At 41.7% G+C, this 18,351-nt stretch overlaps 1 protein-coding gene across 9 annotated transcripts in view; it reads right to left on the reverse strand.

The window, feature by feature from the left end:
* Positions 1–569: 569 nt before the first annotated feature.
* magi2a (membrane associated guanylate kinase, WW and PDZ domain containing 2a) overlaps positions 570–18,351 on the reverse strand; it is a 197,996-nt gene continuing 180,214 nt past the window's right edge. For 5 of the 9 annotated variants that reach the window (XM_018680922.2, XM_018680921.2, XM_018680919.2 and 2 more), the window contains 7 exons: positions 16,123–16,383; positions 15,451–15,636; positions 14,104–14,320; positions 13,058–13,283; positions 11,627–11,779; positions 7,897–8,035; positions 570–4,726 (listed from right to left, as the gene is read on the reverse strand). In XM_018680922.2, coding sequence (XP_018536438.1) covers positions 3,999–4,726; positions 7,897–8,035; positions 11,627–11,779; positions 13,058–13,283; positions 14,104–14,320; positions 15,451–15,636; positions 16,123–16,383 — 1,910 coding nt within the window. In that variant the 3' untranslated portion in view covers positions 570–3,998. Of the gene's footprint in view, positions 4,727–7,510; positions 7,622–7,896; positions 8,036–11,626; positions 11,780–13,057; positions 13,284–14,103; positions 14,321–15,450; positions 15,637–16,122; positions 16,384–18,351 lie in introns of all 9 variants that reach the window. The other 4 variants (XM_018680928.2, XM_018680925.2, XM_018680926.2 and 1 more) reach the window with 3 other exon arrangements.

The following is an 18,351-nucleotide window of genomic DNA, read 5'->3' on the forward strand; positions in this document are numbered from 1 at the left end:
TACGCTGACCTCTAGTGGAGACGAGGATAATGTGCACACAAAATATAAAACCCTCGGATCTTCTCTTCATCCTGCTCAAAGCTGACAGGAAACTGTCAGTGTTTATACACATTTACAACAAATACCAACTTGAGCAAGTAAGATCATCACGATTGTCGTTGCCTTTTGCAGGTAGTGTTTACTGCAGGATTTCACTTCGTTCCTCAGGCGCCTCCATGTGGCCAAATAGAGACACTGCAGTAGTTCACACATGTTAAGGAGGAAGCTCACAGGAAGTTCATGACACTTCTTTGTGTAGCTCATCAGCAGTCTAAGGCCATTCTATTTAGTCCCGTATATGATTTGAAACCCCCATTTAGCATTTGTAAGCAGAGCATAAACAAGTAATAAATGGTTTCTAATGCATTATAATTTAGATCTATGAAATAATAATAAACCATATGTTAGGTGTTTTAAATGCTAAACAGGGGGTTAAAATAAAGTGTTATACACTTAATCAATACAAACTCTGTGCTTTAATATAAACAAGACAACCATAATAAAATAATAAATCACACAGCAGCATATCCTAAATGAATCTTTCATGTTGTGTCAAGATTTTCTTTTATTTTGACAGCGTTTCAGAATATCTTACAGGTAAACAAGATTTTTGCAAAAGTTAATATATCCATAGCGTTGCATTTCATAAAAATAGTTGCTCCACTTAAGTCTTTGTGACCATCAATAGTACACTGAGTCATATTTATAGAGATATTTGATCAGGGTCTACACACTGCTATAACACTACACAGTGATACTGAGCCGCTTGGGTGTTGGATTAATGGTGAAGCATGTGCCATTATTTCAACACACACTTTGCAAATACACCTCTAGATGTCTTTTTTGTTCTTTTTTGCTTTCCATAGAAAACTACTTACAATTTGGTTCAACGGAAACAGCTCAGACGTGGAAAGCAGTGAACTGTGCAAAGGCTGAGCAAAAAGTATGCACATATTTTTTTTTTTTGTTCCTGCTTCAAACAGAGGTCACAAAATAAAGGAGCAGTCCAGTCAAATGGGCGTAATGATACAGTATGCAGGCAGCACTTTCTACCCTCAGTCTGACAAATGTAAAATTTAAATTTGGGCCTTGAAGTGATTGAAGGGCTGAGCCGTTTGTGCCTGCCTGATGATTTTCTCCGACATAATAATTCATATCCCAAACCCTCTGTGTAAGATTGTGCTTTAAAGTCAGTCTGCTTAGTCCTCGTGTAATTACGGATTACAATGGCAAACATAATGACTTCTCTCCCTTTGCTCTTTTATTCTTTAAACACCGTTGGCTCTTCCATCAGCAGAGGAAGGAAACTTTTTTCCTGGTATTATGCGTATTAAATATTATTACGATTCTTTTTTTCTATTAAATGTTGGCTAATTTGGTGGGAAAAAAATTCCACTCAGAAATGTTTTGTCTCTAAAGAGGATTCAGATGCTAGGAAAATATTTGTAGATCTTAAAACTGACTTCGCTAAAACCTCTCCCCCAAACAGGGATTCAATCACTTAGCAACTCTTAGTAAGCCTTGGATTTCTCCACATGTCAAGGTGGTGTGCATGGGGCTGTGGAAACATCAATACTTGGTATTGAAAGAATTTCAAAGGACTCAAGTGTGTATATTTGCTCTAATCTGAGCTGTACCATTAGCATGTCCAGCTAACTAGTTTACTACCTAACATTAGCATGGTAAATGTTAGTAGTTCTGACCTGCTTTTTATTGAATTTACTCCAACAACTTAATGCAGTGTTTCCCAAGATAGCATTTCTTTTGCTAACCTCATTACATTTGTTAGTTTTCATCCTAAAAGCCTCTTCTCTCACATTTTCTTTTTGCATTTTTACAACACCAGGACTTAACTTTCTCTACACTGCAAGACAATACCAAGGTAGTTTCTTTATTTCTTGTGCATCCTCTCTTGTTTAGCATGATATGTAGCCATCAAACACCTATTTGAGACACCTTTTACAAGATTCTTTTAAATTTTCAAACAACTTATTTTGCAACGTTTGCTAGCTTAATTAGCTAGTAGGGGAAATCTGCTAGCAACAGTTGTCATTCTAGCCAACACTGTCAAGTCGCTGCCTGAAATTTCAGGTCAGTGTTGTCCATCTGTATCTGAACTGACTGACTCATTGTTTCAAAAATTGCTTAGAACTGACAAAAAGTAAACTGCAAATGTGCCATGCAAGAATTGAAAGCTTGATAGGAGTAGCAACGGTAACAAAGTGTGGTAGGGTTTAACAAATGGTCAGGTTATTGTATAAAAATGAACAAGCGCATAGCCATCAATGAGTCTGAGGCCGATTAAAAAAAAACAGAGAATGCTGGGCGCTTTGGCGTGGACATGTACTTCATAATATCACACAGTGTCGAGAGAATCACTTAAAGCAAATCTAATTCAGCGGCTGACAGCGGCTGTGACGAGTGCAACCTTCTTCCCAGTCGTTCTGGAGATGATAGAAATGTTTCATTTTCAAATCGAGGGCGTTCAATTCACTCAGGCTACAGACTGTTAGGCGAGTGAGCTTTTGACAAATAAGGCCGATACTTGGACGACTCAATATCAGTACTAATTCAGTTTGGTTTGGGTGCAAAGCTCTGCCCTGTGCTGACATTTGATTACACCGTGGCATATAAGCAATTTTTCTTGGAAATTACTGGTGCCAGACCTCATTAAGAAATCAGTAATGAAAAGTATCATGACCCAAAATGAACTACTTGTACAAAGAAAGACTGTCAACACCTCTGGTAATGGACTAATTTTCATACATAAACTTGTGAAATAAATTATGTATTTCACCATATCACACTCTTATCTGAAAAAATACAGTTTATTATTTATATCTGTAAAGTCGGTGTTGTATAGCAGCCTGTTTTGAACCCTCTAAAGTGTTTTGGAGTTGAACCTTTGACTTAAAAGCCAACCTCTCTGTCAGTCTAAGGCACTCTGCCCCTACTATCACGTGAGCTCCTTCTCTCAGCATCCGGCAGGACACCACCGTCGTGGATTGCTTTGTTCGTTAAGCACAGAAATGAGGAAAATGGATTGACACGACACCCTCGCTGAACTCGGGATGATGCGAGCGCAAATAGACCGTGCAGTCAACCGCAGCTGGCCTGCCGAGGCCCCAGACTGCAATCACAGGGCTGAGCGGGGAGTGTAGAGGAGGCAGAAGTCGGGGGTGGTGAAAGTTCTGGTCCATGTTGCGCCGCTTTGCACGTCTAATCATGGACTAGAATTTCCATCGGCTCAGCTCAAAGATTCTGTTCGCTTAAAGATGATCTTATTTACAAAATGCTCCCACATATTCATATTCATTATAATATATCTATGTCTATAATCATCTGATAGATTATTCAAGACAGATTCAGGCCCATACAGTCTCTGTTAAGGCAAAGTTCCGTTGATGAGAAGATTTCATCTCTGCTGTCACTCTTAATTCCATTCGCTCTTGTCAAAAACAGGCAACCCTTCCTCTTAACATTCCATTTCATAAAATAGACTCCATTGTGTAGATATATAAAAAAAATCCAACGGCAGCTGACAGTTGCTTCCTGTCAAGTTGTTTATATTTGCATCTTTGTCCCCCCAGTTCTGGTCAGGGAGAACTCAAAATAGAGTTCTTCAAAGTTTGTATCCTCAAAATGATTCCCCCGCCACGCTACACACACATTCTACTCGCTCTTCCATTTTTTTTTTAAAGTGGATGATTTACCAGTTCTTAAGGTGGTGGGTGTAAAATATTTCTCAAAATAATTTAGAGTACAGTACCATAAATAAAATTCTAAAAACACGTGGTCCAGATCACCCTGCCCCCCTTGGTTTTGACTCTGGTCCATGGGAAAAAGGGATTGACTGGGGGATAAAGGAGCACGGGAAGGTGTGAGGATGGTGGTTTCATCCAGATGGGGTGGGTTAGTTCAGATGAGTGTGGCCACTGTATTCTGCTGGAGCTGCGGTGTTATCTACTCAGCGTGGACGTGCCTGTGCGCAGTGTGCTGGGCAGCTTGTCTGATCCGGGGATCTTCCAGGGCCCAGGAGAGACTGTGGCCTTCCTCCCCGCTGCGCTGCCACTGCTGGTGATCTTGTTGGGCAGGCTGGGCCGGCTCTCTCCCAGACCCCGGTCCAGTTCCCTGACTCTGGGCTTGCTCTGCTCTGGCTCCACCTGCTGATGCTGCAGCCCGCCGCTGTAACGCTCCACATCATCCCTGCTGTTTCCGTTAGTGTGCGGGAGCTTGGAGCTGCTGGGAGAGTGGGTGGATTCTCTGGTGTCCCCAGTATTTCTCTCCTTGGACCTCCCTCTGGTGCTCCTGGAAAGTTTGGGCTCCCCACTCTGCCCCTCCTTGCCCCCTTCCCCCTCAGTAGTGGGCTGCATCCTGTGCCCCTTGTGGGTGGACCTGCCACCTTCTTTCTTAGCTCTGCCGCTCCCGCCGGTTGTAGCCGCTCTCCTCCCCTGGCTGACTGGATCTGGGTTTAGCAGCTCGGCCTTCTGGGGGCTCTTCGAACGCTCCGTCCTGTTGTCTCGTGCCACCGTGTCTCGAGGGACGTCCAGAGGCAGTAGGTGAGGTGGGTCGGGGGCAGGGGCCAGATGAGATGAAGGCGATGACATGGAAAGGCTGTCGATGGGAAGGGCTACTTCCGACAGGCTTGGGGAGGCTGAAGGGCGAGCATCCCATGGGGCGGCATTGTCTGGAAGGCACATTCACACAGTCAATAACATGAAAGCCACACAAACACACACATACACTCTGCTTAAAGCTTGCACGCATGCCACTGCATCACCAAACACAAACACTACATCAAAACAAAAAATAATCACCACAGCAATCATTCCTATTCTACAGGCTAAAAGCATTAAAGTAAATATCAGAGCAGCACTACAACCTACTTCCGAGTTTGTCACAGAGCGACTCTACTTTTAGACAACATCAATCTGCCTCCCATAGCTCTCTTTAAAGCCTCGACCAATCTAAAACCTTGGCGGAAAATCGAAAACAGGTTTAATGAAATGGATGATGTGCCCAATAGGGTGGTGCTTTAGTGAGAATGAAAACCTCAGGGGCCGAGTGCCTCTCTCTCTCTTAAGCCTGAAGAAGCGTAGCAGCTGCAGTGAATCTATGGCGCGCTCCTCCACAACTCTCCACTCTCACGGACTGTTAGCCGCTGTTTCTGCACTGATGAATCTCAGCCATCAGTCATTTTCAGCACGCTAGGCAGGGGGCAGAGGCTAGGCTAGCTACACTAGCGCCATGAGGCCCAATTATAAGGAAATTCTCAACGCAGCGCTTGAGCATATTAGATCCAGGACTAAATGGGAGAAACAAAGAGTACCTGGTTATTTCAGTAAAATGGAACTTCACCATCTGTTACCTCTGCTATGCCTTGCACTATCAGGGACATTAGGCCCACAAAGGGCTCTGTGTGTGGGCATGAATGTGTGTATGTGCTGGACTTGATTGAAACTATGATTTTGCCTAGCTGCGTTAATGCTTCTTAAGTTGCGTGATACTTCTCTGTGGGTTTGTCGGAGCAAGAAAACCCCTTCTACATTGTTTTCCATTGTTTATTTTAAAACACTGCTTATAGCCTCTTTTAAATACAAACTTATAATACTCAGCTTACAGGAGGTGTCTGATGTTAGTTAAGTTTCTTGTTGATGTCTTCTGTTTTCATCCTGATTGATATGGTTGGCAGTTTCTTGCTGCTAACTTCACATATTAAAGGGTAATGACAAAATCTACTAGCCACAGGGATTACTCCTCAGCCTGTCAACACCATATCTGTAATGTCCTCTGTCACTCTGAAAGTCTTCTGAAGCCTCTAAAAGCATCACAAACTTAAGGCATGGAGTTAGACAGATGTTTACTGGGCAGGTAGTGTCTAATGGAAGATGAAAGGTGCATGATGGGAAGTGTATGATCTAGTGTTTTTGACCCAGAGGGGCTGCATTGCTTAAAGTCAGGATATTTTGGCATCTGCTGCATCTATTTTGACCATTTGTAATGTAATCTATCTCTTTCACCACTAATGGAAACTGGAGATAGTTGAGATTTCTTGTATCGACTTAAAACCATAACAATCACACACACACATAAACTGAGAAAATGTAAGGCTTTTTATCGTTAAATGATGAATGGGGGCAATGCAGGATACATCTTAGTGTCTTTTCCTCATGTGATTAATTATAGGATGTCAGTCTTTACTTTGCTGTAGTGTCACTTTGATATAAGTAGGGAAGAAGTAGGCTTTTTAAAAGCATTCTTGTAATTCTCTGGACTTTGATAAATATGTGCCCTGGAGGTGCAGATCTAACACTACACAGAAGCACGAAAACTCACACAATGCCACACAAAGACAGGCACACAATAACAGTCATGCACATGCCCACAACCGTACATTTTTTTTTGCATTTAGTTGTTCCTAAAAAGCACGGTACAAGAACCTGAAACAAAAATAACTTGCTCCTTTGAACATTAGTATGCTAATGTTTTAAATAGCCAAATTAATCACCATAGATGATTTGCATAACCTTTCAATATGCAAATAAAATGCCTGTAAACTACAAGTGATGAAATGCTGAATCAAGCCCACACACAATAAAACAAGTGGGTTAAAATGCTGCTTCTACTTTTAGGCGGCAGGGGAACTCGGAAACAACACAAAACATCTCTAATGATGGAGCACTGTGTCTTCTGGATGACCACTGTAAGACTCCCTGTGTGCATATTTCAAGGCGGGAGAACCACCTCAAGGCAAGTATTACAAAAGCACTCCACACAGAGAGATAAAATCCCTGGCTGGGAAGGGGGCTGGCAGAAAAGGGTCGACGCGGGGGAAACGACATCACCCTCTCTTTCCTGTGTTTAAGAGCTGGAGGGAGACTGCCAAGGCCAAAACGCTGATGAATGTATGTCACTGGGAGCTTTAATGCCGCCGTTGTTCCCCTAAAATGGTGTTCTCTTTGAGTGGGAGGATGCGGAAAAGTCGAGCGTCGTGCTGGTGCAGAAGCCACAGGAGTGAGTGACGCACTGTGAGTTTTATTACCAGCGGTGTCACACAAATAAATGTCCCCTTCCAGGCTCAATTCGTGCTGCGCTGAGATTTCACTGGGTAAATAATCTGCCACAATATTTTACGTTCATCTCCTCCGGCTGACTCAGGGTGAATGCTCATTTTGTATTGGAGCCTGTAGATAGCTGTTGGCTACTGATTAATCTTTCGGTCAGGAGGAGAGTTATATTCACTAATTTTACAACCTCCTGCAGCTTTGAGTCACTTTTGCTGATTATTCCACAAGCCAAAAGGCAAAAATCCTCAACCATTCAGGGAGGCCCAAGGTTATAAAACAGGTTGTTTTGATGTGAAAGTGCGAAGTGCATCTTCAACAGGTGGTTACAACAAAACGACACACAAAAACCACAGCACAGAAAGCCAGGGTTAAGCGAAGAGAAAAACATTCGTATGGTCACAAACCGTGTCTTTAGGGTGGCCCATTAGGAAGAAATAGGGGGAGCCATGCTTGTCACTTTTCATGCACATGGAGAGACTGGAAGATACCATTCCTATAGAAGGGGAAGTAACAACCTAGACCAATCAATTAGTGAAAGATCACTGAAATGGACAGAAGAAGACTAGTGTTAGTTAAGATAGAAGAGACATGTAATTAGTTCTTTTTCACAGTACAGTGAAATACAGAAAATATAACATGAATATAGATACATGCTAGAATAATGTTATCAAGAGTTGAAGTAGATTAGATAAGACAGTGAAGAGAATATAGTCTAAGAGTTAAAAGGGAAGTAAGAAACGATCCTGGAGACAAAGAAAGTCGCTGTGGGGGATAAGGTGCTGATTCTTACCATACTCTGGGACCTGTCCCGTACCCCTCTTTAGGAGGAGACGAACACGCCTGCCTCCAGACTTGATCAGCTCGATGGCCCTGGCGTGGGTCATGTCCCGTGTGCTCTCTCCATTGATCTCAATGATTTGGTCCCCGACCTGAGTGTCAGGAAGTGTGTGACAGAGAATAACAGAAGTTGAAATCGTGCTTCCAGCTTAGATACAAAGATACATAAAGAAGAGGTTTTCTGGGTTTGGGATGGAGCTTGACTCTTGAGCCTTACTCAGGCTCTTGTGGGTGATCGCATTGTATCGTATCGTATCTAATTCAGATTATCAGTATTTTTGGACAGTAATTTCAATTTTCAGTTTTCAGGTATGTGATTTTATCTATGACATTGTTTATCAGTCTTGCTTAAATCACAAAACTCTGCACCCATATTTTAAAAAAAGCAACATAAGAGGATCTATTTCAGAACCAAGATCTTGAAAGGAAGAAAGCAGTCTTTTTCCTGCCACAAACTTTATGCAGCTTTGTTCAGTGACTGATAAATACTGTGTGAGTTCAGAGCAGCCAAGTACAGAAAGCACTGGATCAGGACTGAAGCTGCGTTTATAGATTTACAAGCATCAATAAAGCTCTTTGACCAGTAACTGTGAAGCACAGAGCAAAGTGAGAGGACTAATATGACCTCCACCATTTCACATTTGAAGCGAAATAAAGAAACAGATAAATGCAATTCTGAATTTGAATAATGAAGCTTTTAGTGTGCAACTGTAATTGGGAACTAATATATTTGAGCATGTTGCAATGTGTGAAATGCAGACTAAGAAGTTAGGACAGAAACACTAAATTAATAATATTACATTTATATTAGGTGCCATCTTGTTGCATGAACCTCTTGATGAAGGCACAAGTGAGATGAGGAAATTAATGAAGGTGTTTGCATACTTAAGACTGAGTCAATTATGATGTAGCAGGTTTGAAAATGAGTGCGGCACGTATGAAATAGAAAATTAACCAGCTTCTTCTATTATGGACGACAGTGATTTATAAAGATCAATATGGATCTATAATTCATTGTCTTTCCCATGAGCTTATGTGAGCATTAATACGCATTACCAGTCATGAACTGGCGTCAGTTAGAATTAATTTCGGCAGTAATTTCAATGTGTCATTTAGATGGAATTATGGTGGACCCCTTCTCATGGGACTGCTAAGAAACACTTTGTCCTGATGAATGCTAATGACCTGCACATATAAAATGACCATAACTGCAGATGCTCTGTTAACAGCTAATGTAAACATTAAGTGGACTGTCTCTCCTGTTTTGTGACCACTCTCGTTTAGGTACACAAAGATGGGTCAAACGTCGGCCTCCCCTCCTTCACTTCTCAAGAGACAGCTGCACGGTTGACTAATGTGGGGGATTCACGAGGAACAGGACAAAACGTGCCGACCAATTACGCTAACAAATGGAGAAGTCCTCCGGTAATGGTCGGGGTAATTTGAAAGTCAGAAGTGGACTCGAGTCAAGAGAGGGGGAGTCATTAGGTGTCATTACAGTGGTCTGAGGAGAGGTGGAAGGCAAGACGGTTTGCTCATTAATCCTCACCTCCTAACAGCAGAGGAGTGTGATCTCCATTTTCATCTTTAATGAAGAGGGTATGGGCAGCATGTGAATGCTGAGCAAAGAGAGTGTATGATAGAAACAAGGCTAAAGTTGCTTTTATTACATCTGATGCCCACATATGACTCAGTCTTTTACTGAAGTTTGAAGCTTAGAGGGTTAATTCTATATGCTCGGTGATTATCTGTAACAACCAATCTTTTCATATAATTTTCTTAAAAGCCTCTGTACCAACACTTGAATGTTAAAAAAAAAAAAAATGTTGTTAGTCTTGTTAGAATTTGTTAGTACTCCTTGTTCCTGATTAGTTTGCGGCAGCTAGGGTTAAAATAGATTTTTGTTTTTTTCCTTTTAAAAGATGTGACAAAGTACCTGTTGAGGGGAAATGACTTGGCTTAAACTGAAAATGTCAGAGTGACTGCAGGGAGTGTAAGTGGGCTCTTGGGTTTGTGCACCTCAGTATGTGTCAAAACACCACTCAGATCCAAAGTGACAGGCATGTCAAATGCTTTTTAACCAATGTCCCACATTTACTTAAGTTAAATACAGATTGATTCCTCTCTGCATCCAGCAGTATGGATCGAGGGTTGTGGGAGGAGAGATCAAAGTGTTCTCTGCACCTTCTGCTCTGAAATCTATTCAACAGCATCATGTTGAGTTGGTTCCAATATCCAAACAAAGTACGTTTACTCAGACAGTGAGTTTTGAGATACTTGTGTTTATTGAGAATTTCCATTTTATGCTGCTTCATACTTCAACTCCTCAACATCTCTGAGACAGATGAACTTACTAGTTAATTTTTAAATTAAGATTTTAAAGAGTAAAATATGCAATATTAAATATACAATACATTTTTAAAGATTAAACCAATGTTTCCCAATGTTGTGAATCCTCCAAAAAATCTGTCTCACAAATTCAAAATATGTGGAGTCCTATAATGGCCCTGTTAATGTAATAAGGTTACTAAGTCCTTTTTATTCTTTTTAGGCATAAAAAGTTTTAGGCACTAGACGTTTAGATACTTATCCATCACGCAGTACCACTTGGTACTTGTCGGTCCCAAACTACTTCTACTTTTAACTTGAAATACATTTTTCTGAATGTACTGTGGACTTACTTACTTACTTTTACCTAACTTACCTTACTTTTATCTAAAGTAGGACTTTTACTTGTAATGGAGTATTTCTACATTACTGCACTGGTACTTTTACTTGTGTAAAGGGTCTGAGTGCTTCTTCTGCCACTGATCAGACTTCATGGCAGCTTAAATGCTGACTTGAAGTGGAGCTCAAGAGGGATTCCCTCCTCCTCTTCCATCTGCATCTGGGTCCACTGGACTCCATCGATTTTACCACCGAGGTGGGAAAGTAATATCTTCCACAGGGGCATTTTGCACATATTATCTTTGACAGGTTCATTACAGATAAGGAATGCAGAGCAGACTCTAGGCTATCAGCTCCCAGACATAAAAAACGGGGGAACATACAAGTAAGAGAAAAAGAGAAAAGGGAAGTAGGAGATAGTGGATGACGTGTTGGCTGCAGGATTTAATCGACATCAGCAAGTAGAGAAAAGCTATTGTGGTAGTTGTAATTTATATTGCTAGCAGCAAAATGCATGGAGCAAATGAGGTAGATGTACAGATGTGGTAGAAGTGGAAAAACAGAGTCATGTGCTATATCTGAATTTCTGTAGTATTTTTAATACATCATTAGAAATTCAGAAAATATGTGTCTGCTTTCTCTGACTGAATAGTACAGTAGCAACTATAGCTAGAGGGAGAATTGTGCAGCTATGCAAACATTAAAGTACAATTTAAGTTGGCCCACTTAAATGTTTTATCTATCTTTATCTTTCTGAATATTATCTATGCAGAGAGGAGATGAGTTTTAGGAATTTCTGGGAGGAGACAAACTTATGAAAAATGACAAAAGGACGAACCATCTCTGAGTTATTTTGGCAGATTATTTCTTAACTGGCTGTGAAAAGTCGCTGTTGCAGCTTTGATAACATCAGACAATTATAGTGAACGTCTACCATGTAATCCAGAAAGATATACAGCAGCTTAACCTTTAAAAGGGGGTGTAGGGGCTCTTTTAAAGGACATCATCAAACCCACCCTCATCCTCCCGTTGCGGATGGCCGGTCCATCCTCTGCCAGTCGTAGAACGAACAGGTCCATCTTATACTCCCGCCCGCCTCGGATGCTAAAACCAAAGCCCTTCACACTTTTCTCCAGCTCCACTGTGAAGAAGTCAAAGTCCTGTGAAAGCTGAGACAAGCAAAGATCAGATTCAATCTGTTATCTGAGGAGAAAACAGACCATTACAGCAAAATAGTGTCAGGACTCAGCGAGAAAAATAAATGAATAAGAATAGGGCAAATGCAAGGTAAACATAATGGAGGCAAGAGTTGTATGAAAGGTATTAAAGGTAAACAAGGGAGCTGTTCAAGAGGTAAATATTTTCTTTTAAGTATCGAGATGTATGTGTCTGTATAAGCTGTGCGCTTTGTCTGCTCAGTTAAACTAACACAAACGACACTTAAGAGAAAAAAGACAGAAAAGTTCTAACACCAGTGACTCTAACTTTCCTCCATTGGCCTTAAAAAAATAACTTCTTGTAATTTCTTCAGACACAGTCAGTGTCAGCTTTAAATAGAAATATGTCAAATTAATTTGTGTTATAGTATATGCAAAGATGTAGAAAACCCTTGTAATAGAATATAGACTAATTAAATCTTAAAATACAACAACAGGCCAATATATACATGAAATTAATTAGGATGTGTAGAGTCAGAACTTGGAATACATCAAAATGTCTGCCAAAAAAGTGAGGATATGAAAGTCAGTGTAAAATACCGTAAACAAAATCAATAACTTTTACAGCACTTGCATTATGTATGAAACTTTGTGGCATTTTTGGTTTAAAGCATCTTTAGCTTATAACAGATATATTGGTATAAATGCTGGATGATAAGTAATCAAAAATATGTTTGAAGTGCAACTGCAAAATGTTCTCCTCAGTACACATCCTGGTCAAAATTCTTTAATAACCAATTTTTAAAATTTCTTTCTCTGGCATCTAAGGCTGTTATGGTGAAGGGAATAGCAAACAGTTGCTTCATTTACCTGCTGAAGTCCAATATTCACTATCTTCAAGTTTTATTTTTAGTCTCCACCAACTCCTGAAGGACATATCTGGCAGCTAAATGTTCCACTGTGTTCACCAGCTAATCATCAAAATGATCTGAGTGCCATTTGGTAGCATTCAGTTCTTTTTATAGGTTCTTTTTTGGTGAAAACAGTTGCCTACTACCTGAAAAAAAGTCTGATCAGAGTAGTGAGACTGAACCAAAATGGCAAAGTTGTGGACCATAAACCAAAACAATAAGCTAATGGAGGTTAAAATGCTTCATAGAAGTAAGAGGAACTTCAGAGTCAGCTGATACCAGCATCAGCTCTGAAACATCCAGTGTCGATTGGGCTTCAGAGAAGGAGTGGATGAACTGCAAGGAAGTAAGAACAATCTGCGGTGGAAAAGATCCTTACTTGAACTGGTGGCATTCTGTAGTCTGGGATGGTGAACTGCCTGGCATCGGTGGCTAGCTGTCTGTAGTCGAGCAGTGGCGGGTGCCTGTAGTCCAACGTGGGCGGTTGCCTGTAGTCCGCCACAGGTGGGTGCCGGTAGTCCACTGGCGGCTGTCGGTAATCCGTGAACGGCGGCTGTCGGATGTCTGGTTTAACATCTTGCCTCGCCTTAACTTCTGACCTGTAACTAACAGACCAATCAGAATGGAGGAAGAACTTCTATGAAGATTTCTATTACTGTCACAGTCATCTCAGCGCTGTGAAGATAATGCTTTCCGAAAAACCACTGGGTCATTCGGTGCTGACAAGAAATGGCTTGTTCTGGTATGCACCGACAACCATTAAACAAGATTTAAATGAGGAAATTAAACAGTTCTTCCTCACACATCACATAAAATGTTTATAATAAAAACAAGTTCTCTCAGAGGCCACTGATGCTGACTACAAAGAGACTTGTAAACTGTGTAAAGCAGAGGGAAAAGGCAATGACACTGTGGATTTTGGACCCCCGTAGTTCTTGGTAAAATATTCAACAGATCTCTCTATAAAGAAGCAATTTATGTAAATAATTTAGCGGTCCATAAGAGTTAAGTGATGTTATACAACAAACTGCGGAGAGAGAAAGCGAGGGTGAGAGATGAGGAGACAAGACAGTGAGAAAGAAAAAGACATTGTTAGTGAGAGAAAAAGACAGGAGGAGGAGGAAACTGTAACAAGAGATGAAGAGAGTGAAAATGTAAAAGAAAGGTAGAGAGAATGGGGAGGGAGGGATGAAAGTGTCTGACTCACTCATACCTGTATTCTCAGAGGAACAGTGTTTTGCCCCAGAGAGAGATAGAGGGCTAGTCTATAAAAATGCTTCACTGCATCAGCAAATCAAGACAGCTGCAAATCTGACACCATAACACACAGCACGAGGATGAAACAGATTTCATTAGAGCTGTTTGCTACTTTGACACGAGCTTGTTAGGCTCTGCAACCTGGCTGCCACGTAAACTGTGTCTTACCTGCTCTCGTGGGTGTAGGTTTGAGGCGGAGGGGCGGGCAGCTGGGTCACGGGGCTATGGTGGGGCACGGGGTTGGGTTGGCTGACGGGGGGGTTGGGTTCTGTCACTGGTGGGTTGGGCTGGGAGGCTGCGATGTTGGGCTGGGTCTTAGGGCTGTGCTGCTGGGCCATGGGGCTCTGCTTCTCTGAGCTGGGGGCTGATGGGGGATTGCTGATCTCTGTAATTCAGTATGAGGGAAAAAAATTACTTCACAGCATGTACTTTTAACCCATTTCTAACCAGGTAAAGATGTTTTTTAAAGCTTAAATCTGCATTAACATTCACTAACATTCACTCTTTTTTAGAGCTTTAAGGCCTCCACTAACTCCTGAGGGAAGTATGTGGTTCTTAAGCTGCTGAATGCTCCATTATATTCACCAGCTAGTCGCTAACTTTGTCTGCTGTTTGATGCTGGGCAGGTGGTTGCTTGCTTGCTCTTTCACACCACACATCTGATCATTTGGAGGAGTTTTTCTGTACTCAAACAAAACTCAAGTTTACGCTTAGTATTTCTCACCAATCCCCCAAGTCTAACAAATGCGTTGAATGCAGTTGCCCCCACAAAAAAAACATCAGCAAATCAATCCTGCAGTGTTTACATCCACATTTGCTTGTTAGCAGTCCTCTTGCATTACCACCAACAAACTGTTGATCAGAGTAACAGCGTGAACCTTGCAGCACCATGTGAATCGAGCTGCCCACCTGCACAATACAAACAAAATGGGGACTCATTCATAGAGGAACTGCTACACTAGTACTAACAATTATAAAATCTCCATGTAGTACCTTTGGTGTAGCTCTAAACACCAAGGTTATAAATGTCAATGAATGGCAAAGCATGCAGCAGAAAAGAGTAGCTAAAGAGGCAAACCAGCCATCATTGTTACTTATTCAAATAAATATAGTGGGTGTTTTGTCCATATTGTGAACTATACTGCGTGCTGTGCAGCATACAAGCAGAATCACTAGGGAAACTGAAATCACACACATTTTTTACAAACATAATCGTTTTGTATTGTGTGTGATTGTAGCTACAAGAGATTAGTAGTTCTGTTCAGTGTTCAAATGTTATGGAAACAGATTGTTGATTTGGTGAGGAGAAGTTTCAGACCAAAGGCAAACAACTCATGAATATGACAAGTGACAGTTAATCTAAAAAGAATCACATTTTGCAAAACTCATATTACAATTCAATTACTCATAATCATAAATCATTGTCTACTCAAAGTATTGCAGTTTCAAATCTTTGTCTGTGATGTCCATGTGCTGTGTGTGTGTGTGTGTGTGTGTGTCCACGTGTTCTCTCACCTTCCTGTGGTATGATCCTCAGGGTGACACTGAGGCCTGCATCCTTGATCAACTTAACGATGTCGGCGTGGGGCATGTTAACGATGGACTGACTGTTCACCGCCAGTATCCTGTCTCCCACCTTCAGCTTTCCGCAGCGGTCGGCCGGGCTGCCCTCGATGATGCGGCCGATTTTATGGGGCACAGCTGTTGGAGGAAACAAACGCGACACGCTGCAGGTAAAGACGCGCTCGCCAGGAGATTGGAGGATTACGCCTGTGTGTGCTCGCGCAGCCCTCACTGACTGACTGACTGAATATGTCTCTGTCTCTCTCATTTTGCTATTCACCCCAGGCTTACGTAAGGCATCCAGGTTTTTTCCATGTGTGTGGGCGATGCACTGATGCTCACAGCAGCATACCAGAAATGTGTGTGACTGACGTATCGTGGGAGGGCATGTATAATTGAGGAGATAGAATGAGAGGTGCTTCACTTTTTATTGAGCCATGACCTCTTCTTATACTTAAGTCTGCCACTTATCTCTACACTATGTAAAGGTTATCTGTTAGTTTACAAGGTTTCACATGAGGTTTAACACTTAAGCAGTAGAGAGCAGAGTAGAGAGGATGACTGATGATGCAAAAGCATCTACTTGACTCTACAGAACACCACTAAAACAATCACTGGACTCACTGTTGGTGGTGGCTGCTTCGGGCCGGTTGAGCGAGCTGATGATGACGAAGCCAAAGCCTTCGCTCTCCTTTCGATTGATGATGACATCGCTGGGTTGAGTGTTGGGGGTCGACGTCCCGTCTGAAGTGCCTGTGTTGCCCATGCAGGCGTTGGGTGCCTGGGAGGCGCTGGTGCTGTTGCCATAGGTGAAGTCGCTGCGCGGGGAGCTATGCTGCGTGGAGACGGAGCCCGGGCTGCGGCCATTTTCCGGACAGGACTCACCTGTAAGGGGGGAGGTAGAGAGCTGAGATGTGCGTCTATTGATTGAAAATGGCGTTAGAAGTACTCACATCTTTTAGGGAGAATATGAAAATTATTGTGGGGAGATAACAGATAATCACAGACAACTGAAACATAAGTGCTTGTGTAAACACACTTAGTTATTTTCCATCCATCTACACAAATTTAATTGATGACAAAAACATTTTGGGAGATCAAATTCAGCCAAATTTATCTTCTATAAATCATGATAATTTAAGTTTCCTGCCTCTCTCTGTGATGTTTTTGTGCTAAAAACGAGCCACTGTGATACATGATTACGTTGGCGGAATCCAAAGCTGATTTTAAACGTGCAAAAACAAATAATTTTACAGACAAGATTACTTTTTCTCCTCCTACCCCCTAAAATTGGACAAACCGGAGCTAAATCTCATCCGAGTGAAGAATCAAGAAGCAAACACAACGCAGCAGTGTAAAAGAGAAAAAGCAAAGGATCAGTGACATCGTGGTAGAGACACATCATTAAAATGCAGCATGGTGTCAATCCAGAGAGAGTGAACATGGTGTCTTGCACCTCCAGCGTATGCATTCTAGCATACTGAGCCATCAAACCCGATGCTGCTGTTTTGATAGCTCGCCGAGAAGAGAAGAGAAGAGCGCTGTGGTTCTCAGTCAGGAATTTAAGCTGTAGCTTCAGTTAACTGAAATGTAGTTACAGCGAGATTTGTCGCTGTAAGAAGGTTCATACCCACATGTAGTATTTCTTTACACACCCGAGTGCACAAATAATTATTTTATGAGGGGAGGAAATTGTCAAAAAAAAAAAAAAAGAGTGTATCGTGAAATGTGGGGCATTGGGTGCAGGCAGAAGTATGAGCTAAGAGCAGAGAGCAGAGTCTGACACCTCCCAAAGTGCCAGTGGGAGTCAGACAATTAGGATGGAAGTAAGGCCACAGAAGAGGCCAGGCATGAGTCAGACAGTAGCCTTTGGTAAGAAGAAATTGACAGAGAGGGTGGAATAAAGTGGGAAGAAGTGGATTGGTGAGAACAGTGTGTGCACATGTGTGTGTGTATGTGTGTGGGGAGGTGGTAATAATGAGAACAAAGGAGGCCGGAGTTCACAGGAGGAAGTGCCATCCGAGTCTCAAGGCTCAAAGACGAATAGGCTTGAAGAAAGACCGGAGAGCACCAGTGTGAGTAAGAGCAAGAGCTAATGTGTATTTTTAGGAAGGCTTCGGTGTAATTACTCAGAGATTAGTGCTTCAGTTTTACGACTGATTAAATCCTGTTTCCTGAATCATTACAGGACAAGAACTATGGCAGTGAACGGTAGAAATGAGAGGTAAGAGAGGAACAAGATAAGATGACAGAGGAATTCAGTGAAGTAAAGAAGAAAGATGTGAGAAGCCTGCGAGATCAATTCCCTAAATTATCCAGCATATTAAAGCTGTTGTGTCAAGGATAAGGCTTGTGATATTCTGTGTTTTTCTTAAGGTCAACAAATTCCATAAAAAAGACCAAAACCTACAGTGGGTTGTTCCATCTGTCTGTGGCGCTCAGCCCCCAAACCATTTGTTCCTACTGAAGATGTAAACTTTCAAAAAGAGCTCACAAATGTAAACATTTTGTTTTAAAAGGCTCCATAATTTCCTAAAAGAGCTGGGCAGTGTAGTCTTTGCTGTTACATAAACAGGAGTAACAAGTGTATCTTTTTGGGGACTATTTTTAGATGTGGATTAATACATATTTGATGCTCTTGTATTTACAGCAGCAGGACAGTTTATGTGCGTCTGAGCTACAGTGCCCACGTTCATCATTGTGACGGAACATGTCAGTTGAAGCAGTGTGGATCATTGATGTGTTTTAAATAGTTTCTGGATGACAGTGGAGCTCTATGGCACAGCAGATTAAGCTACAGTACATTAGGCTCGGGCAACGCACACAGGACTTGCTTGTACGATCAATTCAGTG

The sequence above is a fragment of the Lates calcarifer genome, linkage group LG18 (genome assembly GCF_001640805.2).
Source record: "Lates calcarifer isolate ASB-BC8 linkage group LG18, TLL_Latcal_v3, whole genome shotgun sequence".
Classification (NCBI taxonomy): domain Eukaryota; kingdom Metazoa; phylum Chordata; class Actinopteri; family Centropomidae; genus Lates; species Lates calcarifer.